The sequence below is a fragment of the Mobula hypostoma genome, chromosome 14, assembly GCF_963921235.1.
Source record: "Mobula hypostoma chromosome 14, sMobHyp1.1, whole genome shotgun sequence".
Lineage (NCBI taxonomy): Eukaryota > Metazoa > Chordata > Chondrichthyes > Myliobatiformes > Myliobatidae > Mobula > Mobula hypostoma.
In genome coordinates this window covers 13,487,431-13,508,773 of record NC_086110.1, presented here as the reverse complement: position 1 = coordinate 13,508,773, position 21,343 = coordinate 13,487,431, and the positions used below count along the sequence as shown (strand labels likewise).

Sequence of the window (21,343 nt, the reverse complement as noted above, 5' to 3'; positions counted from 1 at the left end):
AGGTTTCCATCGATGCAGTGCGTTGTTGTCTGCTCTTTGAGGTTGGTGGACGCGTCCCGCGGAGATCGATCGGCGGGTCGCGTTGTCGGGCGCTCCGGGTCGGGCCGAGTGACGGACGTAGCTCCGCTGCCACTTTAAGTTGCCGGGGGCCCGGACCGTCGACTGGGTCGGGCCGCGAAGCCGACACTTAATCCCGGAGGGCCGGGCTGTTGGCTGAAACAAGTCCGTAAGCTGAGTCACGGTTGTGGAGTCCCCCGCTCGAGCCGAGCCTCGGAGTCGATTTCCGAGGTCGGCGGCGGAGGCCTCACTTCTGGCAGCTGTTGATGTCCACCAACGGGGCTTTACAGTGGTCGCTACGGGAAGGGTCTGGGACACCTTGAGGTCTCCGACGTCACTTCTGTGTGGTCGTCTGCTCTGGAGAGGTACTGGTTGGAATGGGCCGTGTCTCCAAGCAATCCGGCATGGTAGCAGATCGCGGGTCTCCGGGTACGTGGTGGGTTTCGGACCGGGCCTTGCTGGTCGGGTCCAGGTGCGGTCCGGCGTTTAAGAAACAATTCTGGCGCGGTGATCTCCAGCTGCGTTAGTAGCTTCGCCCGGGTGTTGTTGATCGACCTAGGTGTAGCAGATTGAAGGTTTATAAGGGTTTCTCCGGTATAGGATAGTGTGGAGGGCAGCTTGCTCGGGAGAGCACGCGAAGCGTCGCCAATTAATGGCACCATCTTACTGCATCTACTCATAAAAAATGCAAATGGCCGTTTGTTATTTCTCAGAAGGGCAATGTCGCATGAGTAGACAAATTTCTCAAGCGAGTGTGAGGCGCTGGTGATATCTTCCAAAGTGCTTTTTCAGGTCGTATTTAGTTTCAGCTCAGCTCAACATCGTTTCAAATGTATCATTATTTGCTCGCAGTGGAGAATGCCCTGTGCAAAAAAAAAACTCTCTAATGCTGATGCAATAGCACGTGTGTACTAAATTTTATCTGAAAAAATATTTCAATACAGACTAATGAAGATAGACAATAAATATAATAATTGTATAAATGATAACGGTTTCAGGGATTTTAAATATCTGTAAAGTGGTAAATTCCACTGTAAACCCCAATCAAGTCCATTCTGTCACTGCGACGGCCTGAAGATGGCGGCATCTCGAACTGCTACGCTGTTACGCCAATAAATCGACACCGCCCCGCCCCCCAATTCTATTTCTTTGAATTGTTACAATCTATTTAGAAACACTCCTCCACTAACAAAAAATGCAATAAATGATATGCTATTCATTTGTCGATAAACGATACCTTATTCGCTAAACATCAGACGTAATTTTGAACCTTGGCTTCTCACTTCGGTTCATTTCAGTATTGGAGGACGAAATCTCGGTTAAAAATGCTTCGGCGAATCACTGATGATGCATTACACGCAAAATGTTTTTCACTAAACATCTTAAATAAAGGTCGCCTTGCACTGCCGACTGAGCAGCATGAATCCTATGGTATCGTTTTCTTGGATGAGAACGATATCTCCCATTCACTGTTCAATATATATCCTTTATTCCACTTAGTAAAGCATATTTGACTCGACCGTTATTATATGCTTTTACAGGATTCCGCAATGAGCAAATTCGATCAATTTTTTTTTCTCGCTCCGCTTGCAAACACTCCACCAACCCATCCCGCGAGCTTGGTTCCATCTATCACCGGTCGCACACCTTTTTCATATTTATACATTGCGCATCTTCCCTACACTCGAAGCGTCGGGTCTCCAGCTCCAAACTTTGAACACCCGCATGCCTTCACCCGCACTGCCTGGCCCACCGAATTCGTCGAGTAGTTTCCTCTTATTTCAATTATTATTTCTCATGTTCAAGGATTCAGAGGAACGACGGAGTTGTTTAGTAATTCCATGCAAACACGGTATATTTTACTCTAAAATTTACGTCTATGTATTTAAATAATATGTTAAGATCGTGTTATTTTAAAATAATATTGCTCATTGTTGCATAAAAACAAGAATTTCAGTTAATTACCCAAATTTCTCATTAATATACGTTGCCTGCGTTTTGATTGTTATGCTGTTTCTCTTGTTTCCTTCTATTTTTTCAGTTGTGCATTCTAACCAGGATGTCCATCTAGTTTTCATTTCAAGCTTTTCTGAACTTGGTCAATGGACTTGCCATTCATGTCTTTTGCCACTAGCACAGCCTTGTGGCTCTGCAAATCATGTATATTTGTGTATTGCTGAAGGTGCGTCTTTCGTTGTGTGGTTCTCATTGAAAGCACGGATCAAGTAATATTATTGTTACGGCAGAATGTGTATTTGCGGTTTACATTTAGGTGATAGTCAGGAAGGGGAAGGATGGAAACAGTCAGCGCCGAGTAACTTGCGGCTATTCCCCTCAACAGCAGGTATCCCACTTGAGATACCGTTCGAAGAATGACCTATCAGAGGAAATTGACAGCGGTCAGGTCTTTGGCACTGAGCCTGACTGTGCCACTAAAAAATAAGTTGGCAGGTGCGGTGTGGGGAGGGGAGAAGAGGCGAGCTGTGGATATAGGGGATTCTTGAGGAGAACAGGAAGGAGGTTCTGTGGACGAGAACGACATTTTCCGATGATGTTGCCTCCCGGCTACTAGGGTCCAGGTCTAGGCCTAGGTCTGCTCCACAATTCAGTCATAAAGAAACGACTGGAACGCATAGAAAAATTGTACGGGAAAGATGCCAACGGTGAAGGCACCTGCAATGACTTCCTCATCGATTTGGAGCCGAACAATCTGGAAATTGAAGTCGAGTGTGTGATAAAAGAAACATTGACAATAATAAAGCTACAGGATGTGACAGAATTCTTGTTGAATAGTTTAAAATATTAAAAGGAGATGTTGTGTAAAAGTGTTGCATGCAATTTGCCAGCAGATCGGTAAAAATCAGCAATGGCCTTTAAACTGGAGAAGATCAGTTCATATCCCAATTACCAAGAAGCAAAATGTAAGGTAATGTTCAAATTACCGGACAATTTCACTAATTTCCAATGCTAGTATCTTAATGCGAAAGATCATGTAAGCAGGACTTCAGTAATATATGGTTTTAGAAGATGCAGCGGCACCAGACACCAAATAATCTACGCTAGATAATGGAAAAAATCGAGGGAATTTCAGAAAAAGAAGTATTTATCTATGTTTTATTGACTACTCTAAAGCCGTCGACAGTGGGGGTATTGGTGTGGGTGGAGAATTGGTTAGCAGACAGGAAGCAAAGAGTGGGAATAAACGGGACCTTTTCAGAATGGCAGGCGGTGACAAGTGGGGTACCACAAGGCTCAGTGCTGGGACCCCAGTTGTTTTCAATATATATTAATGACTTGGATGAGAGATTTAAATGCAGCATCTCCAAGTTTGCGGATGACACGAAGCTGGGTGGCAGTGTCAGCAGTGAGGAGGATGCTAAGAGGATGCAGGGTGACTTGGATAGGTTGGGCGAGTGGGCAAATTCATGGCAGATGCAATTTTGTGTGGATAAATGTGAAGTTATCCACTTTGGTGGCAAAAATAGGAAAACAGATTATTATCTGAATGGTGGCCGATTAGAAAAAGGGGAGGTGCAGCGAGACCTGGGTGTCATTATACACCAGTCATTGAAAGTGGGCATGCAGGTACAGCAGGTGGTGAAAAAGGCGAATGGTATTCTGGCATTTATAGCGAGAGGATTCGAGTACAGGAGCAGGAGGTACTACTGCAGTTGTACAAGGCCTTGGTGAGACCACACCTGGAGTATTGTGTGCAGTTTTGGTCCCATAATCTGAGGAAAGACATCTTTGCCATAGAGGGAGTACAAAGAAGGTTCACCAGATTGATTCCTGGGATGGCAGGACTTTCATATGAAGAAAGACTGGATGAATTGGGCTTGTACTCGTTGGAATTTAGAGGATTGAGGGGGATCTGATTGAAACGTATAAGATCCTAAAGGGATTGGACAGGTTAGATGCAGGAAGATTGTTCCCGATGTTGGGGAAGTCCAGAACAAGGGGTCACAGTTTGAGGATAGAGGGGAAGCCTTTTAGGACCGAGATTAGGAAAAACTTCTTCACACAGAGAGTGGTGAATCTGTGGAATTCTCTGCCACAGGAAACTGTTGAGGCCAGTTCTTTGGCTATATTTAAGAGGGAGTTAGATATGGCCCTTGTGGCTACGGAGGTCAGGGGGTATGGAGGGAAGGCTGGGGCGGGGTTCTGAGTTGGATGATCAGCCATGATCATAATAAGTGGCGGTGCAGGCTAGAAGGGCCGAATGGCCTACTCCTGCACCTATTTTCTATGTTTCTATGTTTCTATGTTTCCATAATAAACTATAGCAAATCTTTAAAGAAATGGGGATACCTGGACATCTGATCTGGCTTATGATAAACTTGTCCACAGATCAAGATGCAATAGTTAGAAATGAACACGGAACAAAAAACCGGTTCAAGATTGGGAAGGGAGCATGACAAGGCTGTGTACTGTCACTCTACTTATTTAATCTATATGCTGAGTACATCACGAGGAATGCTGGTCTGGTGAACACAAATGTTGGAATCAAAAGTGACGGACAAAATATGAACAACTCAGATATGCAGATGCTACTACTCCAATGGCAAAAGTAAGGAGGATCTGAGGAAGCTTCTATCAAAGTGAAAACAAGAAGTGCAAAAGCTGGATTTGTCATGGCCCGGTCCGTGAAGTCCGTGTTCTGGTTCACGGTCCGGTCCATGTTTCCTTGTTCCAGGGTTTCTGGTTTTCCCCATTTTCTGTTGTGGGCACATGTTTCTCGTTTTGGGACTGAGACATAAATACCTCTGCAAACCAGAGATTCCCTGCTGGACTGTTGTGTTCCCCTCCTTGTATCCCCACCCCACCCCCCACCTTGCCTGACTCTATGCCTGGATACCTCGCATGATCTTAGCCTGCTCACTTAGCTTGGATACCCCGTCTATATCACTGAAGTCTTACCATCGGAACAAGACTGGAGCCTTGTTAGCTCAAGATAAGGAACCGTCTTTCGTTGTCTGAAATTGTCTCTCTGTGTCTACGCCTTCGCTAAGTGGGTCCGGCCATTTGCCGCCACCTTGTGTTGTAATCTGTCTCTTCATGTTCAGTGTTCCGCGTATGAATCCCGGCCCTACGTCCTTTTCGCAAGGAGGGGTCCCGGCTATGTGCTATGTGTGTGAGTCCCGGGCTACCTCCTGTTACCAAGAAGGTGTCCCGGCTCTGTGTTATGTTTGTGAGTCCCGGCCCTAAGTCCTGTTCCCAAGGAGGAGTCCCGGCTCTGTGGTCCGTGCTCCTGTCTCTTCTAGTCCAAGGCTCCGTTTTCCTGAAGGCCCTCGTCCACTCTGTGCCTAGTCCAGTCCATGTGCCTTTACCTGTCCTTGTGTCTCGCCCTAACCAGGAGTTCCTCACCCAAGCCATATCCAGTCCTGTGGCCTCGTCTTGTCCTCGCCTATTCTGGAGTCGGAGCAGCAGTTAAGTCCCAGGTTCTGGGTCCTTGCCCAGTCTCTGTCTCAGAGTCCACACACAAGTCTCCTCATTTCAAGACCAAGACCCCAGTCTGCAGGCCTCAAGACCAAGACCAGAACCTGCAGGTCTCCAGACCAAGACCCCAAGCCTTCCTCCAAGCCTCAAACCTCATCACGCCAAGCCTGCCTGCAAACTTGACGCCTCAAGACCCCAAGCCTGCCTCCAAGTCTCAAGCCTCAAGACCCCCAAGCCTGTCTCCAAGCTTAAGCCTCAAGACCCCAAGCCTTTCTCCAAGCTTAAGTCTCAAGATCCCTGCCTGCAGGCATCAAGACCCAGACCCCAGCCTGCAGGCTTCAAGACCAAGATCCCAAGCCTTCCTCCGAGCCTCAAGTCTCAAGACACTAAGCCTGCCTCCAAACCTCAAGCCTCAGGACCCCAAGCCAGCCTCCAAGCCTCATGCCTCAAGACCTTGAGCCTGCCTCCAAGCCTCATGCCTCAAGACCTTGAGCCTGCCTCCAAGCCTCAAGCTTCATGACCCCAAGCCTGCCTCCAAGCCTGAAGCCTCAAGACCCCAAGCCTGTCTCCAAACTCAAGCCTCAAGACCCCTGCCTGCAGGCCACAAGACAAAGACCCCAGCCTGCAGGCATCAAGACCAAGACCCCAAGCCTGTCTCCAAGCCTCAACCCTCAAGACCGCATGCCTGCCTCCAAGCCTCAAACCTCAGCACCCCAAGTCTGCCTCCAAGCCTCAAGCTTCAACACCCAAAGCCTGCCTCCAAGCCGCAATCCTCAATACCAAGACCCCAGCCTGTCTCCAAGCTCAAGCTTCAAGACCAAGACCGCAGCATGTCTCCCAGCTCAAGCCTCAAGACCAACACCCCAGTCTGTCTCCAAGCTAAAGTCTCAAGACCAAGAACCCGGCCTCAAGCCTCAAGCCTCAAGACCCCAGCCTCCAGTCCTGCAGTCATGTCATATCCATGCCTGATTCTGGCGCCCGAGCCCGAGGCAAGTACCAGGTTCTGGGTCCTTGTCCAGTCTCTGGCTTGGGGTCCAAGCCGAAGTCTGCGATCTTGTCCATGCTCCTTGTCTGTATCCTGTCGTGTCCTTACTCTAGTCAAGTCCCGTTCCTTGTACTTCAGTGTCTGTGAATTGCATTTGGGTCCGTTCCTAGCGCCCTATTGTGACAGGGTTTCGCTCAATGTGAAGAAACCCAAGACTATGTCGATCAGCCTTATTAATTCCGTGGTAACCATATAACCACGTAATAACTACAGCACGGAAACAGGCCTTCTCGGCCATTCTAGTCCGTGCCGAACACTTACTCTCGCCTAATCCCACCGACCTGCACTCAGCCCATAACCCTCCATTCGTTTCCTGTCCATATAGCTATCCAATTTAACTTTAAATGACAACATCGAACCTACCTCGACCGTTATTATATGTTTTTACAGGATTCGGCAATGAACAAATTCGACCAAACTTTTCTCGCTCCAATTTCAAACACTCCACCACTCCATGCCGCGAGTCTGGTTCCATCTATCACCGGTCGCACACCTCCTTTTTATATTTATATATTGCGCATCTTTCCTACACTCTAAGTCTCGAGTCTCCAGCTCAAAACAAAACAATAAATGGAAAACAGTTGGAAACAGTGACGGATTTTGTTTTCCTCCGTTCAAAGATTCCTATAGATGGTAACTGCAGCCATTAAATTAAACAGCGCTTACTTCTCAGGAGGGCAGCAATGACAAATTTAGAAAAAATTCTGAAGAGCAGAGATATAACGTTGTCTACGAAAATCCGTATAGTCCAGTCTGTGGTATTTCGAGTTGTGCTGAATGGCTGTGAGAGCTGGACTATTAGTCAGGATGAATACAATAGAATCTATACCTTTGACTTGGACGCTGAGGAAAGTGTAAAGAGTTCGTTGGACAGCGAGGCTTCATTATGAGACAAAAGTTGATATATTTTGGCTACATCATGAGAAGACAGTATTCCTTGGAGAACACTGTCATGTGAGGTAATCCAGAGGGTAAGAGAAGGAGAGGGCAACAGAGGCTACATTGGACAGATACTAATACGCATGAAATGCATATGACATTCGGGGGAACTTAGAGAGATGGTTTCCAACAAGAAGACTTGGTGTGCAGGAGTCCATGAGGTGACGAAGAATCTGACCCGACTTAACGACTGAGTAACAACGAGGTTGACAGCAGTAGTGGGAAAGTATTGGAAGCTATTCTAAGGGACTGTAGATAGACATGGACTGATAAGGAGAGTCTGCATGGCTTCGTGCATGGTAGATCATATCTAACCAATCTTATAGAGTTTATCGAGCCAGGATATTGTTTGAAGAGAAGACAGTGCATGTTGCCAACAACGAATTTAGTAAGACATTTGTCAAAGCCCACATGGGAGGTTGCTCAAGAAGATTCAGTCTCTTGGTATTCAAAGTGAGGTAGAAAATTTGATTAGCCATAGACTTTGTGGGAGAAGCCAAAAAATAACATTGTATGGTTGCTTCTCTGATCGGAGGACGAGTGACATGCCGCAGGGAGCTGTGCAGGGTCCGTTCCTGTCTGTTATTAATGTTAACCATCTGGAAAATAATGTGAATAAGTAGATCAGGAAATTTGCGGATTACACCAGGATTATGGGTGTAGTAGACAGCGAGGAAGTTAATAAATGGAAAGGAAGTGGAAACAGTGACGGACTTTGTCTTCCTCAGATCAAACGTTTCTATAAATGGTGACTGCAGCCACAAATTTAAACGGCGCTTACTTCTGGGGAGGGCAGCAATAGCAAACTTAGACAAAATACTGAAGAGCGGAGGTCTAACATTGTCTACGAAAATCCGTATTGTCAAGTCTATAGTATTTCCAGTTGCGACGTATGACTGTGAGAACTGGACTATGAGTAAGGCTAAATACAAAAGAATAAACATTTTTGAACTTGGCTGCTGGAGGAAATTGTTAAGAGTTCGTTAGACAACAAGAAGAACCTACAAGACAATATTTGAAGAAATACAGCCAGACTGCACATGAGGAGGCTTGATTATGAGACAAAAGTTCACATATTTTGTCCAATCATGAGTAGACAGGATTGCTTGGAGAAGACTGTCATGTTAGGTAAAACAGTAGGTAAAAGAAGTAGACGGGACAGAGGCTACAATGGATAGATAATATTACTCAGATAATGCGTATGACCTTGGGGAATCTTAGCGAGGCAGTTTCCAATAAGAAGGCTTGGTGTGCAGGAGTCGGTATCGACGAAACGACTGAACAACAACGACGAGCTTGACAGCGGTTGGGGAAATTTATTGGAAGATATTCCCAGGGACCGGACATAGAAGTCAGCGCATGTTGTCAACATCGACTTTATGAAGGCATTTGAAAAAGCCTGCATGGGAGGCTGGTCAGGAAGGTTCATTCGCTTGGCATTCAAGCTGAGGTAGTAAGTTGGGTTCGTCATAGACTTTGTGGAAGAAGCCAAAAAATAACATTGTATATTTGCCTCTCTGATCAGGCATGCTGCAGGGATCTGCGCAGGGTCCGTTGCTGCCTGTCATCCATATTTCGATCTGGGTGATAATGTTAATAACTAGATCAGCAGATTTGCGGATTACGACAACATTATGGATATAGTGGACAGCGAGGAAAGATTTCCTGGCTGTGGAGGGATCTGAGTGAGCAGGAAAAATTAGTCGGAAAATGGCAGTTGCGATTCACTGTAGACGAATACCAAATGTAATGTAATGAGCACAATACCAATAGTTTCAATATAATTATGGAGAAGGATAGGACTGGAGCTAGGATTGAGATTTTTGATTGGTGAAAAGCTAACTTTGAGGAGATGCGAAAGGATTTAGAAGGAGTGGATTGGGACAATTTGTTTTATGGGAAAGATATAATAGAGAAATGGAGGTCATATAAAGGTGAAATTTTGACGGTGCAGGATCTGTATGTTCCTGTTAGGTTGAAAGGAAAGGTTAAAAGTTTGAGACAGCATGTCACAATGGGGGGAATTGGCAGCAAGGGTGGACCCAAATGCAAGACACATCTTGTGAGGTTAAGTAAATTGAGTTTATTGTTTGATACCAGGAGAGCAAAGCTGAAGCAGGAATAACTGGACAAGGACTCAGGACTACGACTGGGCTAGGACAAGTGTCTGGGCTACGACTCTGAAAAGGATCCCAGAACTAGAGGCGACGTGAAGAAGCTACGGTATGGACTCCGAGCCAGGGACGGGTCAAGGACCCAGTCGCTGGGTCATGCCTCGGGCTCGGACCCCAGAACCAGGCATGAACATGACATGGGCTAGGGAGATGAGGAACATGGAAAAATAGAGCCTCGGTCTCGGGAGAGCAGGTACATGGAACCATGAACACATACAAAGAACACAGAGTCAGGACGCATCCTTGGGTACAGGACATAGTGCCGGAACTCATGACTCAACGGGAAGACCGACTGACTTACCCCACGGAGGCGAGAACAAGACACGACAAGACATGACCCCCCGCGGGGCATCGGCAAGACTTCCTGACCTACCCCACGGAAGCGAGGACAAGACAAGACGAACACGAAAGAATACCAGACAGTACCTATCTAGCTCCAGCGATAGAACTAGACCGAGGTGCAGGCGAGGACTCGGGGCGAGAGGGGCAGAGAAGGGATTCAGACAGGGGGTAGGACAGGGACTTGACTCAGAACTGGGAAGCCGCCAGGTCCAGGACTTGACTCGGAACTTGGATGTCGCCAGAGCCCGGACTTGACTCGGAACTTCGATGCCTCCAGGTACGGGACTTGACTCGGTAGGTGGATGCCGCCAGGGTCGGAACTTGACTCGGTACGTGGATGCTGCAAGGGGGCGGGGGGACTTGAATCGGTACTTGAATGCCCCCGGAGCCAGGACTTGACTTGGAGCCTCAGGGTAGTGGCGCGCTCTGGACTCGGCCAGAGAACAGTTGACAACGGTTCTTGATTCCCTCCGGCGGGTTACCTCGGTGAGGAAACTTTACAGGCTCGCTTTGGCGAGGTAACTTGACAGTGGTGCTTCGGTGAGGAAAGGCGAATTACCGGCACTCGCTTCGGGCGGAAACTTGGCTTGTTCCGGCCAGATGACATTGGCACGCCGTACCTTTGGTGATTCTGCAGACGCTCTCGCCACGAACAGCTGAAAGCCGGAGACTATAAACTACCGGTTCAGCCGAGAGTAAATTGCCTCTAATCACCAAGACCGAGGGACACGGGAAAACAGGAAACCAAAGGTAAACAGGGAGTCAACGGTCCGGATGTTAGCATAAACAAAGTAAATTTTAGGAGACCCCGATCCGAACCATGACAGAGCCATGTTTCTCAAGGGATATTGTAAGTTTGGTTCAGAAAAAGAGAGGGATCTTCAATAAATATAGGCAGCTTGGAGTTAATGAGGTGCTCGAGGATTATAAAGAATGTAAAAAGAATCTTAAGAAAGAAATTAGAAAAGCTAAAAGCAGATATGAGGTTGCTTTGGCAAGTAAATTGAAAATAAATCCAAAAGGTTTCTACAGTTATGTTAATAGCAAAAGGATAGTGAGGGATAAAATTGGTCCTTTAGAGAATCAGAGTGGACGGCTATGTGCGGAGCCAAAAGTGATGGGGTAGATTTTGACAGAAATATTTCAAATGTAATTAGAAACGGAAATGGTGCCGGAGGATTGGCGCATTGCTCATGTGGTTCCATTGTTTAAAAACGGTTCTAAGAGTAAACCTAGCAATTGTCGGCCTGTGAGTTTGACGTCAGTGGTGGGTACATTGGTGGAAAGTATTCGTAGAGGTGGTATATATAATTATCTGGATAAACAGGGTCAGATTAGGAACAGTCAACATGGATTTGTGCGTGGAAGGTCATGTTGGACAAATCTTATTGAATTTTTTGATGAGGTTACGAAGGAAGTTGACAAGGGTAAAGCGGTGGATGTTGTCTATATGGACATCAGTAAGGCCTTTGACAAGGTTCCACACGGAAGGTTAGTTTGGAAGGTTCAATCATTAGGCATTAATATCGAGTAGTAAAATGGATTCAGCAGTGGCTAGACGGGAGACGCCAGAGAGTGGTGGTGGATAACTGTGTGTCAGATTGGAGGACGGTGTATAGCAGTGTGCCTCAGGGATCTGTACTAGGTCCGATGTTGTATGTCATATATATTAATGATCTGGATGATGGGGCGGTAAATTGGATTAGTAAGTATGCAGTTAATGCTAAGATAGGTGACATTGTGGATAATGAAGTAGGTTTTCAAAGCTTGCAGAGAGATCTAGGCCAGTTAGATGAGTGTGCTAAAAGACGGCAGATAGAGTTTAATGCTGAAAAATGTGAGGTGCTATATTTTGGTAGGACTAATCAAAATAGGGCATACATGGTAAATGGTAGGTCATTGAAGAATGCTGTAGAACAGAGGGATCTAGGAATAATGGTGCATAGTTCCCTGAAGGTCCAATCTCATGTGGATAGGGTGGTGAAGAAAGCTTTTGGTATGCTGGCCTTTATTACTCGAAGCACTGAGTATAGGAGTTGGGATGTAATGTTGGAATTGTACAAGGCATTGGTAAGGCCAAATTTGGAGTATTGTGTACGGTTCTGGTCACCGAATTATAGGAAAGATATCACTAAAATTGAGTCAGTACAGAAGAGGTTTACGAAAATGTTGGCTGGGTTTCATATCCTAACTTACAGAGAAAGGTCGAACAAGTTCGGTCTTTATTCTTTGAAACATAGAAGGTTGAGGGGGGTCTTGATAGAGGTGTTTAAAATTATGAGGGAGATTGATAGAGTTGACCTGGATAGGGTTTTTCCATTGAGAATGGGGGAGATTCAAAGAAGAGGACATGAGTTGAGAGTTAAAGGGCAAAAGTTTAGGGGTAATATGAGAGGGAACTTCTTTACTCAGAGAGTGGTGGCTGTGTGGAATGAGCTTCCAGCAGAAGTGTTTGAAGCAAGTTTGATGTTGTCATTTAAAGTTAAGTTGGATAGCTATATGGACAGGAAAGGAATGGAGCGTTATAGGCTGAGTGCATGCCGGTGGGACTAGATGAGGGTAGGAGTTCGGCACGGACTAGAAAGACCGAGATGGCCTGTTTCCGTGCTGTAATTGTTCTATGGTTATATGTTACATTTCGGTGGGGCCAACCAGAGTAGCTCTTACACGGTGAATGGCAGGGCATTGGGGAGTGTGACAGAACAAAGTGATCTGGGAATACAGCTGCATAATTTGTTGAAAGTGGCGTCAGAGATAGATAGTGTCGTAACGAAAGCTTTGCAACAAACTGCTGCCATCGGAGACACGGTACCGCAGCATAAAAGCCGGGACCAAATGGCTCCAGTACAGCTTCTTCCACCAGGTCATCAAACTGCTTAACTCATGTTTACGCAACTGTAGTTCTATGTTATATTGACTAGCCTGTTGTACATACTATTTATTATAAATTTGTATGAATTACACTTTGCACGTTTAGACGGAAATACGCCTGTATTTAAATACTAAATTCAATTCTATTCAATTCGACTCAATTCTACCTTCATCAATGTGTTTTGTTACATCCTCAAATCAGGTTCGCAAAGCATGCCCTGCCCTTGACGAAGCCAAAGCAATGCTGACTGTCCCTAATCAAATCATGTCACTCCAAATGCTCACAGACTTTGCCTCTGAGGATCCTCTCCAACAACTGGACCACCCCGAAGTAGGATTCACTGGTCTTTAATTTCCTGGGTTATCTCTACTCACTTTTTCCAAGAAGGAAAGGAGATTTGCAACCTTCCAATTCTCTGGTATTTCTGGCGCCTCTATTCATAATACCTTTCAAACCCTCCAGCACATCCTCTTTCTTAATGTCTATACACTCAGGCGTTCCAGTTCGCTGTAAGTCATCCCCACAATTTCCAAGGTCCTTTTTACTGGCGATTTCTGAAACAAAGTATTCATTAAGTACCTCCGCTATCTCCTCCGGCTCCATGCACTTGTTTCCACTCTCACTCCTGATTGGTCCCATTCCCTCAAGATTCAACCTCCTGCTCTTCACATACTTGTAGAATGCCTAGAGATTTTCCTTAATCCTGCTTGCAAAAGCGTTCTCATGCCTCCCTCTATCTCTCCTAATTTTATTCTTGAGCTCCTTCCTGGAAGCCGTGTAATTTTCTAGATGGTGCAAGTCATAACAGAATTCATAGATTACATGAAATATCCGCTTCAGGGCACTGAGAACTAGATTTTCATTTGATGAGTCTCTGACTGAGTGCAGTCCTGTGCCCACCCAGTACATTATATTATTTCCTGGTATGGCGTCTTGAATTATCTTATAATATTTTTCCAACAATGTTCTCTCCAAATCGAAGAGTTAGTCGAAGACCACTGGAAGCTGCATAGTTTCCCCAATCCTCCTCTGAAAGTACCAACCCTGCTATTTTCTCCCACTTAATTTAATATACAATGTGTTTCCTTTTTTTTTTGCCATGAGAGAGGGCATTATATAATCGAGAAGCTGATTTACTTGGTATTGAACTCTAAGCCGATTTGTGAATCTCGAAAAATTCTAATTCTACTGTTGATAAGTCTGTATATCTACAACTCTGGCTAACATGATGTCGTACTTGAAAGTACCTGAAAAGTAATTCTGTTCCAGGTCATGTTTGTCCTGCAGGGATTGAAAACTTCGTAATACAATTTTTTTGTGTGTGTGAATGAGAGGTAGGTTGTAAGACCTTTCTTGATCCACAGTTCAAATCTTTTATCTCCTCTGTTGGGACGAAATTCGGTATCACAAGCACACCATCAGAAAAAGTTTTGACATTTTATTGATTCCACATGAATTAGCCACTTTCTGCCATACTTTCAATATGAAATTTATCCAGCTGTTTTTAATCTTTTCCAGTTGGGCCATCAATCCTTTGTCCGCTATTGAGGACTGTAGAGGAAAACTTGCAATCAATCCAAATTCTGTTTTCTTCAATCTAGCCTTATACACCCTATTGCACCAATATAACAGAGGGGTTATCTGTGAAGCTCAAAAATAATTTCTCAAACAAGGAAATGCTATACCTCGTCCTTCCTTTCCTAACTGTAAGGTGTTAAATCGGATTCTAGGTTTTTTTCCTTGCCAGATAAAGCGGGAAATCCATTTGTCCCATTCTCTGAATTGATTATCGCCCACGTCCACAGGGAAAATCCAGAAAAGGTAAAGTAACCGAGGGAGAATATTCATTTCATCGTATTTAACCTTGAATTTAAATTTAGAAAGGGGATAATATTCCACCTATGTATATCTGCTTTATTTCTGAAATTAATTTACCTGTGACTATGTTGAGAAATCTTTTGCCAGGGTATTCTTAAATATTTTAATGATTTAGCTTCCCACTTAAGATCAAATGTATCCTGCAGTTTTTCGGATGCTGTATAATTTAAGGACAAAACCTCTGTTTTCTTTACATTAATTGTATAACTTGATATTATCCCGAACTCATCCAACAGTGTAAACAATCCTCTAAATGATTCTTCTGGTTCACTCAAATAGACTAAAACGCCATCTGCGAATAGCGCCATCTTCTTTTCAATCCCTGCCACCTTGATACAGTTTACAATTTCGCTCTGTCTTACTAGTTGGGCAAGAGGTTCAATGTTTATTGCAAAATAGAGATGAGAAATTGGGCATCCCCGTCTAAATCCTCTCTCTAAAATAAAAGAGTCAGAGAGGTCCCCATTTATCTCAATTCGAGATGTAGGGCTGTCATATAAAGTCTAGATTACTTTAATAAACTTCCCTGAAAGCCGAATCTTCCTAACACTCTGTAAAGGAATACCTAACTAACTGAATCAAAAGCTTTCTCAGCGTCTATCCCACTATCAGTTTCTCTCTCCCGTTCTTAATAACTTGCTCCAGTTTGTGTAAAGTTCTCCTTATGTTGTCCTGATTTTGTTTTGCTGAATGAATCCAGTCTGGTCTAAGTGGATGAGGTCAGGTAGAAGCCTATACAGTCTTCGCGCTAATATAGATGTAAATAATTTGTAGTCTGTATCCAGAGAGCCGTGCCTGTCACGGCTCAGCACTGCCCTCTACTTGGTCGGAAGACACACAACATGCCAGTCAACATTTCACCCCTCCCAACTAATCAATACACACTTAAACGTTGGCCACCTTAATTCTATTAACCCGTTTAGCACCAAGCCGGTGGCCCCCCGGTGAAACACCTTGGCTAGATCCTCTTTTATGCCATCCTCGAGGGACCCTCTCCCAGCCCCGCTGAAGACTGCAGAATAGCGCTGGGGACACGTGGTGAGCTGTGAATTGAATAGAGTTTTGGGAGCGTTTATTGTTGTCCCTGTAGTAGAGAGCCCTGTCTGCCCGTAGCCAAGGGGTGGCAGGTTTCGTAGTTACTTTTATATGTACCTGTACTCTGTCCCCACACCGGTTTCCCGTGTATTGTACTGCGGACCCGACTCTTCCCACGCTCGTCTATTCTAAGATCGTTTGTGCGAATATTGTAGCCGCTTGTGTTGTCCCCATTCTCCTCTCCCCTTGTACATAAACTCCTTATTGTTAAAGTTGTGTGTCCAGAATCCTTGGCCTTTGCGACCCAAAGAATCTGTCTCATTCCATCACAACATAATCCAAATTAAGAGCACTGATTGGCCGGTAATTACCACGTTCTAGTTTATCTTTCCCGTATTTAGGAATAACTGAGATAATCTTCTCTCTCCAGGAAAGTGGAATTTCTCGTCTCTGTAAGATCTAATTAAAGGTGCTGAGAAATAATGGAACGAGCTGTGACTTCAGCGATTTGTACCACTCTGAGGTAAACGCATCTGAGCCTGGAGACATTCCGATCTTTATTCTAGAGACGGCCGCTTTCAGTTCTTTGGCAGTTATTGGTTCTAATAGGCATTCATTTTGTAAATCCGTGAGCTTGGGTAGATCAAGAGAATTCAGGAAATGTCTATATAGGGCTCATTGGAGGCTCGGGGTTGAGAGTAAGGTGCTCGATAATATGTTTCAAAACTCTCTTGAATTTTCCCTGTTGTATTCTCCACAAACTTTGTTTCTGGATTCTTTATTCTATGAATTGTATTGTCTGCTTGTTGTTTACGTAACATATGCTGATTTTCCTCCTACTTCATAACTATGTTGTCTCAGGTAAATAAAGTTTCTTTGAGTTTCCAATGTGCATATATCATCAATTTCACTTTGCACTTTCTAAATTTCCTGTTTTAAATTAGAAATAATTTTGTTGCTATCTGCAACTTGAAGTTGTTTTAATTTTCCTTTAAGGTCTGCGAACTTTTGTGCATCGAATTTTTCATATAAGTAGGAATGGAAATAATTTTCCCTCTCAGTACAGCTATCAATGTATCCCATAAGATCACTGGTGATGTTTCTCCCGTGTCATTATGGTCTAAGTGTTGTTTGATATCTGCCCTTAATTTCCCCATTGCTTTCAGGTTATTGAGTATATGTGAATTTAAACTCCATAGTGATTTTCTTATTTTCCTTTCCAGAATTAGAGTCATAGAGACTGGACTATGGTCCAGTTGCAATATTACACAGTTTTATCCTGAATGTTAAATATAAGAAGAGTCTATCCTTGAATAAGCTGAACGAGGGAAAGATTAAAGCGTGTAGTCTTTACTAGCGGGGTGTAATGCCCTCCACATATCTATAATTCCACACAGCTCATCTATCAATGAATTATCTTTCCTGGTCAGAGGTTTATTCTGAATACTAGTTCTTGAAGAATCTACTGCAGGGTTTAACCTAATAATAAAATCCCCTCCGCAGATTACTGCCCCTTGAGTGCTGACCATTAGGAGAACAATGTGTCAAAAGAATGACCATTCACAACCTGGTGGAGCATAAACATTCAACCGTGTTATTTCGGTACTTTCTATTCTTCTTGTAATTTTTACAAATCAACAGTATTTGTCTTTATTCTCTGATATATGTTCATAATTAAGTGCATTTGATCTTAAAGTAGCTACTGCTCCTTTGTGGCCCAATTTATATGATGAGTAAAATACATGCTTAAATCCTTTTTTTTTAAATTTTGCAATTTAGATTGGCTCATGTGCATTTCCTGAAGGAAAGCTATTTGTGTCCTCCCTTTTTTTCAATTTAGACATAATCTCATTTCTCTTAATTGGATTCAAAACCCCATTTACAGAGAAAATTATTTTTACCTGTTCTATTTGCATTTTTCTCCAATCGAAAAAAAATACGCTCCTTTTCTAAACCAACCGTAAGCAATCCCTAACTGTAAACCAGAAAAGAAAACCAAACTCGAGGCATTTCTTAACAGAGAACATTTGAACATTTTTCCCGACTTCTAAATTTAAGGCCTGAGCACCGACTCGCCTCAGTTCAGAGGGATAACTCCTATCTCCAATCTGTGTGAGAGGGCCCTCTGCAGTGTGAACAGTCATAGGGAATTCTCTCCTTTTCATGTCTCGGCCATAATGCTATCATTCAAGTTATTCAGTCTAGATTATTTTCAATTATCAGCTTTCATTTTACCTTCAAGGACGATTTACTCTTTTCAGACATTTCTTAATTATTCTACACTCTCTGTACGTTCGCGTCTGAATACTTGCAGCTTTTCCTTATAGCTTGGCACTGTGGTTCGAATGGACCATCCTCGCCGCACTGGCTGCCATGTCCACCGCGGAATCTACTCCAGTGACGACTCCGCTTGGGTGATAACTTCTATGGGTAGCCCCGAACCGCCAAATCCATCGTTGCCTCCTCCACTGCAGCGTAGCTTTTTGTCCCCTCGTCGTTAAAGACTCTTAGCCGAGCTGGATACAGGGCCTGAAAGCTGATGTTGTTTTCCTTCAGGATCCTCCGTGTTTCCGCGTATCCCTTCCGTCTGGCAAGGATCCCCGGTGTGTAATCGTGGTCTAAACTTATTTTACAGGTGTTCCACATAAAGCCGTTCTGTTGTCATGCCAGTTTAAGCACTCCTTCCTTCGTTCTGTAACTGAGAAATCTGACTAAAATCGATCTGGGCTGGGCATCAGCCGGGGGTTGTGGTGCCAAGCCGCGGTAGGCCCTTTGTCGCTGTGGGTCTTTTGCGTCTGGTATTTCAAGGTTCTCTCGAAGCAGCTTCTCCACGAATGGAATCACCAATCCGGGTTTACCTTCAACTCCTTCGGGAACTCGTAGATCATCATATTTTCCCGTTCTAGAGCGGCCCTTTTGGTCTATTAGCTTCCACTGGAGCTGCTCTGGTACCTTCAGTATTTCTCCTATCACTTGCTCTGCGTTTTGTAGCCTCTCCACAGTCCCTGCAATCCTCGCTTCGGCTTCATCTAACCTCAGATTAGTTTTTCCTATTTAGCCTTTAATATCTTCCAGCTGTTTGTTGATATCTTGTCGGAAATCACGAATCTCGCTAAGAATCAAAGTCGAATTGACTGATACTTGGACATTATCTCAGTCCTGGCTCGCCGTGAGGGGAGCTAGGCCCCTCGTCTTGCTGCTTCTGTTTATATTTATCAGCCTTCTGAGCGGACATTTATTCTTGTACTTAGACTCCATCCATGCCCCTTTTATTGATTTAGTTAAACAATACTAAATATTTGTCTAATTTCGACTTTGGAGCAGTTTACCTTCTTTTTTTGTCGAGAGATTTTCCCTACGCTACTGTTCTCTTGGTGACCCTGAAGTCCTCCCCACAGATCCGATCATTCAGAGAAAAAATAACTTACTGCCTTTCGAGCGACCCAATAGTTTTGTCCCCACAAGCCTTACAGGATGAAAAATAAATCCAGAGGTTAGCCACCACCGGCGAGAATTTTTTTTTTTGACAAGGAAAACCCGCCAGTTAGAAAATATTCATGCACAATAATGTGAACGTTCAACCGAGGGAAATATATATCGGACGATATTCGAATATTCGCAACGCGTTCTCCTGACAACACTTCTCTGCCTGAGTTTTGATGGAGCAGGAAAGATAACAGAGATTTATGATTAGTAACCCGATAAAAGATTATAAATCTAAGGCTTTAGAAAAAAAACATAGAAAACCATAGAAAAAACTACAGCACAGAAACAGGCCTTTTGGCCCTTCTTCGCTGTGCTGAACCATATTCTGCCTAGTCCCACTGAACTGCACACGGACCATATTCCTCCATACACCTCCCATCCATGTATTAGTCCAATTTATTTTTAAGTGTTAAAGAAGAACCAGCATTTACCACCTCGTCTGGCAGCTCATTCCACACTCCCACCACTCTCTGTGTGAAGAAGCTGCCCCCTATTGTTTCCTTTAAACTGTCCCGTCCACCACCCTTAACCCATGTCCTCTGGTTTTTTTCTCCCCTTGCCTCAGTGGAAAAAGCCTGCTTGCATTCACTCTATCTATACCAATATTAACTTTATATACCTCTATCAAATCTCCCGTCATTCTTCTACACTCCAGGGAATAAAGTCCTAACCTGTTCAACCTTTCTCTGTAACTGAGTTTCTCAAGTTACTGCGACATCCTTGTAAACCTTCTCTGCACTCTTTCAACCTTATTAATAGCCTTCCTGTAATTTGTTGACCAAAACTGAACACAATACTCCAGATTCGGCCTCACCAATGCCTTATACAACCTCATCATAACATTCCAGCTCTTTTGATTAATAAGGCCAATGTACCAAAAGCTGTCTTTACGACCCTGTCTACCTGTGACGCCACTTTTAGGGAATTTTGTATCTGTATTCAAAGATCCCTCTTTTCTACTGCACTCCTCAGTGCCTTGCCATTTACCCTGTATGTTCTACCTTGGTTTGTCCTTCCAAAGTGCAATACCTCACACTTGTCTGTGTTAAACTCCATCTGCCATTTTCAGCCCATTTTCCCAGCTGGTCCAAATCCCTCTGCAAGCTTTGAAATCCTTCCACACTGTTCACTACACATCCACTCTGTGTGTCATCAGCAAATTTGCTGATCCAATTTACCACATTATCATCCAGATCATTCATATAGATAACAAATAAAAGTGGACCCAGCACTGATCCCTGTGGCACACCACTCGTCACAGGTCTCCACTGTGAGAAGCAATCGTCTACTGCCACTCTTTGGCTTCTTTGATTGAGACAATATCTAATCCAATTTACCACTTCTCCATGTATACCTAGCGATTGAATTTTCCTAACTCAGCTCCCATGCGGGACCTTGTCAAAGGCCTTACTGAAGTCCATGTAGACAATATCCACTGCCTTTCCTTCATCCACTTTCCTGGTAACCTCCTCGAAAAACTCCAACGGATTGGTCAAACATGATCTACCACGCACAAAGCTATGTTGACTCTCACTAGTAAGTCCCCGTCTATCCAAATGCTTGTAGATTCTGTCTCTTAGTACTCCCTCCAATAACTTACCCACTACCGACGTCAAACTTACCGGCCTATAATTTCCGGGATTACTTTTTGATCCTTTTTTAAACAACGGAACAACATAAGCCATACTCCAATCCTCCGGCACCTCACCCGTAGACACTGACATTTTAAATACATGTGCCAGGGCCGTTGCAATTTCAACACTAGTCTCCGTAAAGGTCCGAGCGAATACCCTGTCAGGTGTTGGGGATTTATCCACTTTAATTTCCCTCAAGATAGCAATCTCCTCATCCTTTTCAATCTGTACAGTTTCCATGATGTCATTACTTGTTTCCGTTAATTCCATAGACTTCATGCCAATTTCCTTAGTAAATACAGACGCAAAAAAAAAATACATTTAAGATCTCCCTGATTTCTTTTGGTTCCGCAGACAGCCGACCACTCTGATTTCAAGAGGACCAATTTTATCCCTTACGATCCTTTTACTCTTAATATACCTGTGAAAGCTCTTTGGATTATCC

At 44.1% G+C, this 21,343-nt stretch overlaps 1 protein-coding gene across 1 annotated transcript in view; it reads right to left on the bottom strand.

The window, feature by feature from the left end:
• Positions 1-353: 353 nt before the first annotated feature.
• The window catches only part of LOC134356585 (uncharacterized), a 45,621-nt gene continuing 24,631 nt past the window's right edge, over positions 354-21,343 (bottom strand). The window contains 1 exon segment of the mRNA XM_063067547.1: positions 354-729. Coding sequence (XP_062923617.1) covers positions 354-729 — 376 coding nt within the window.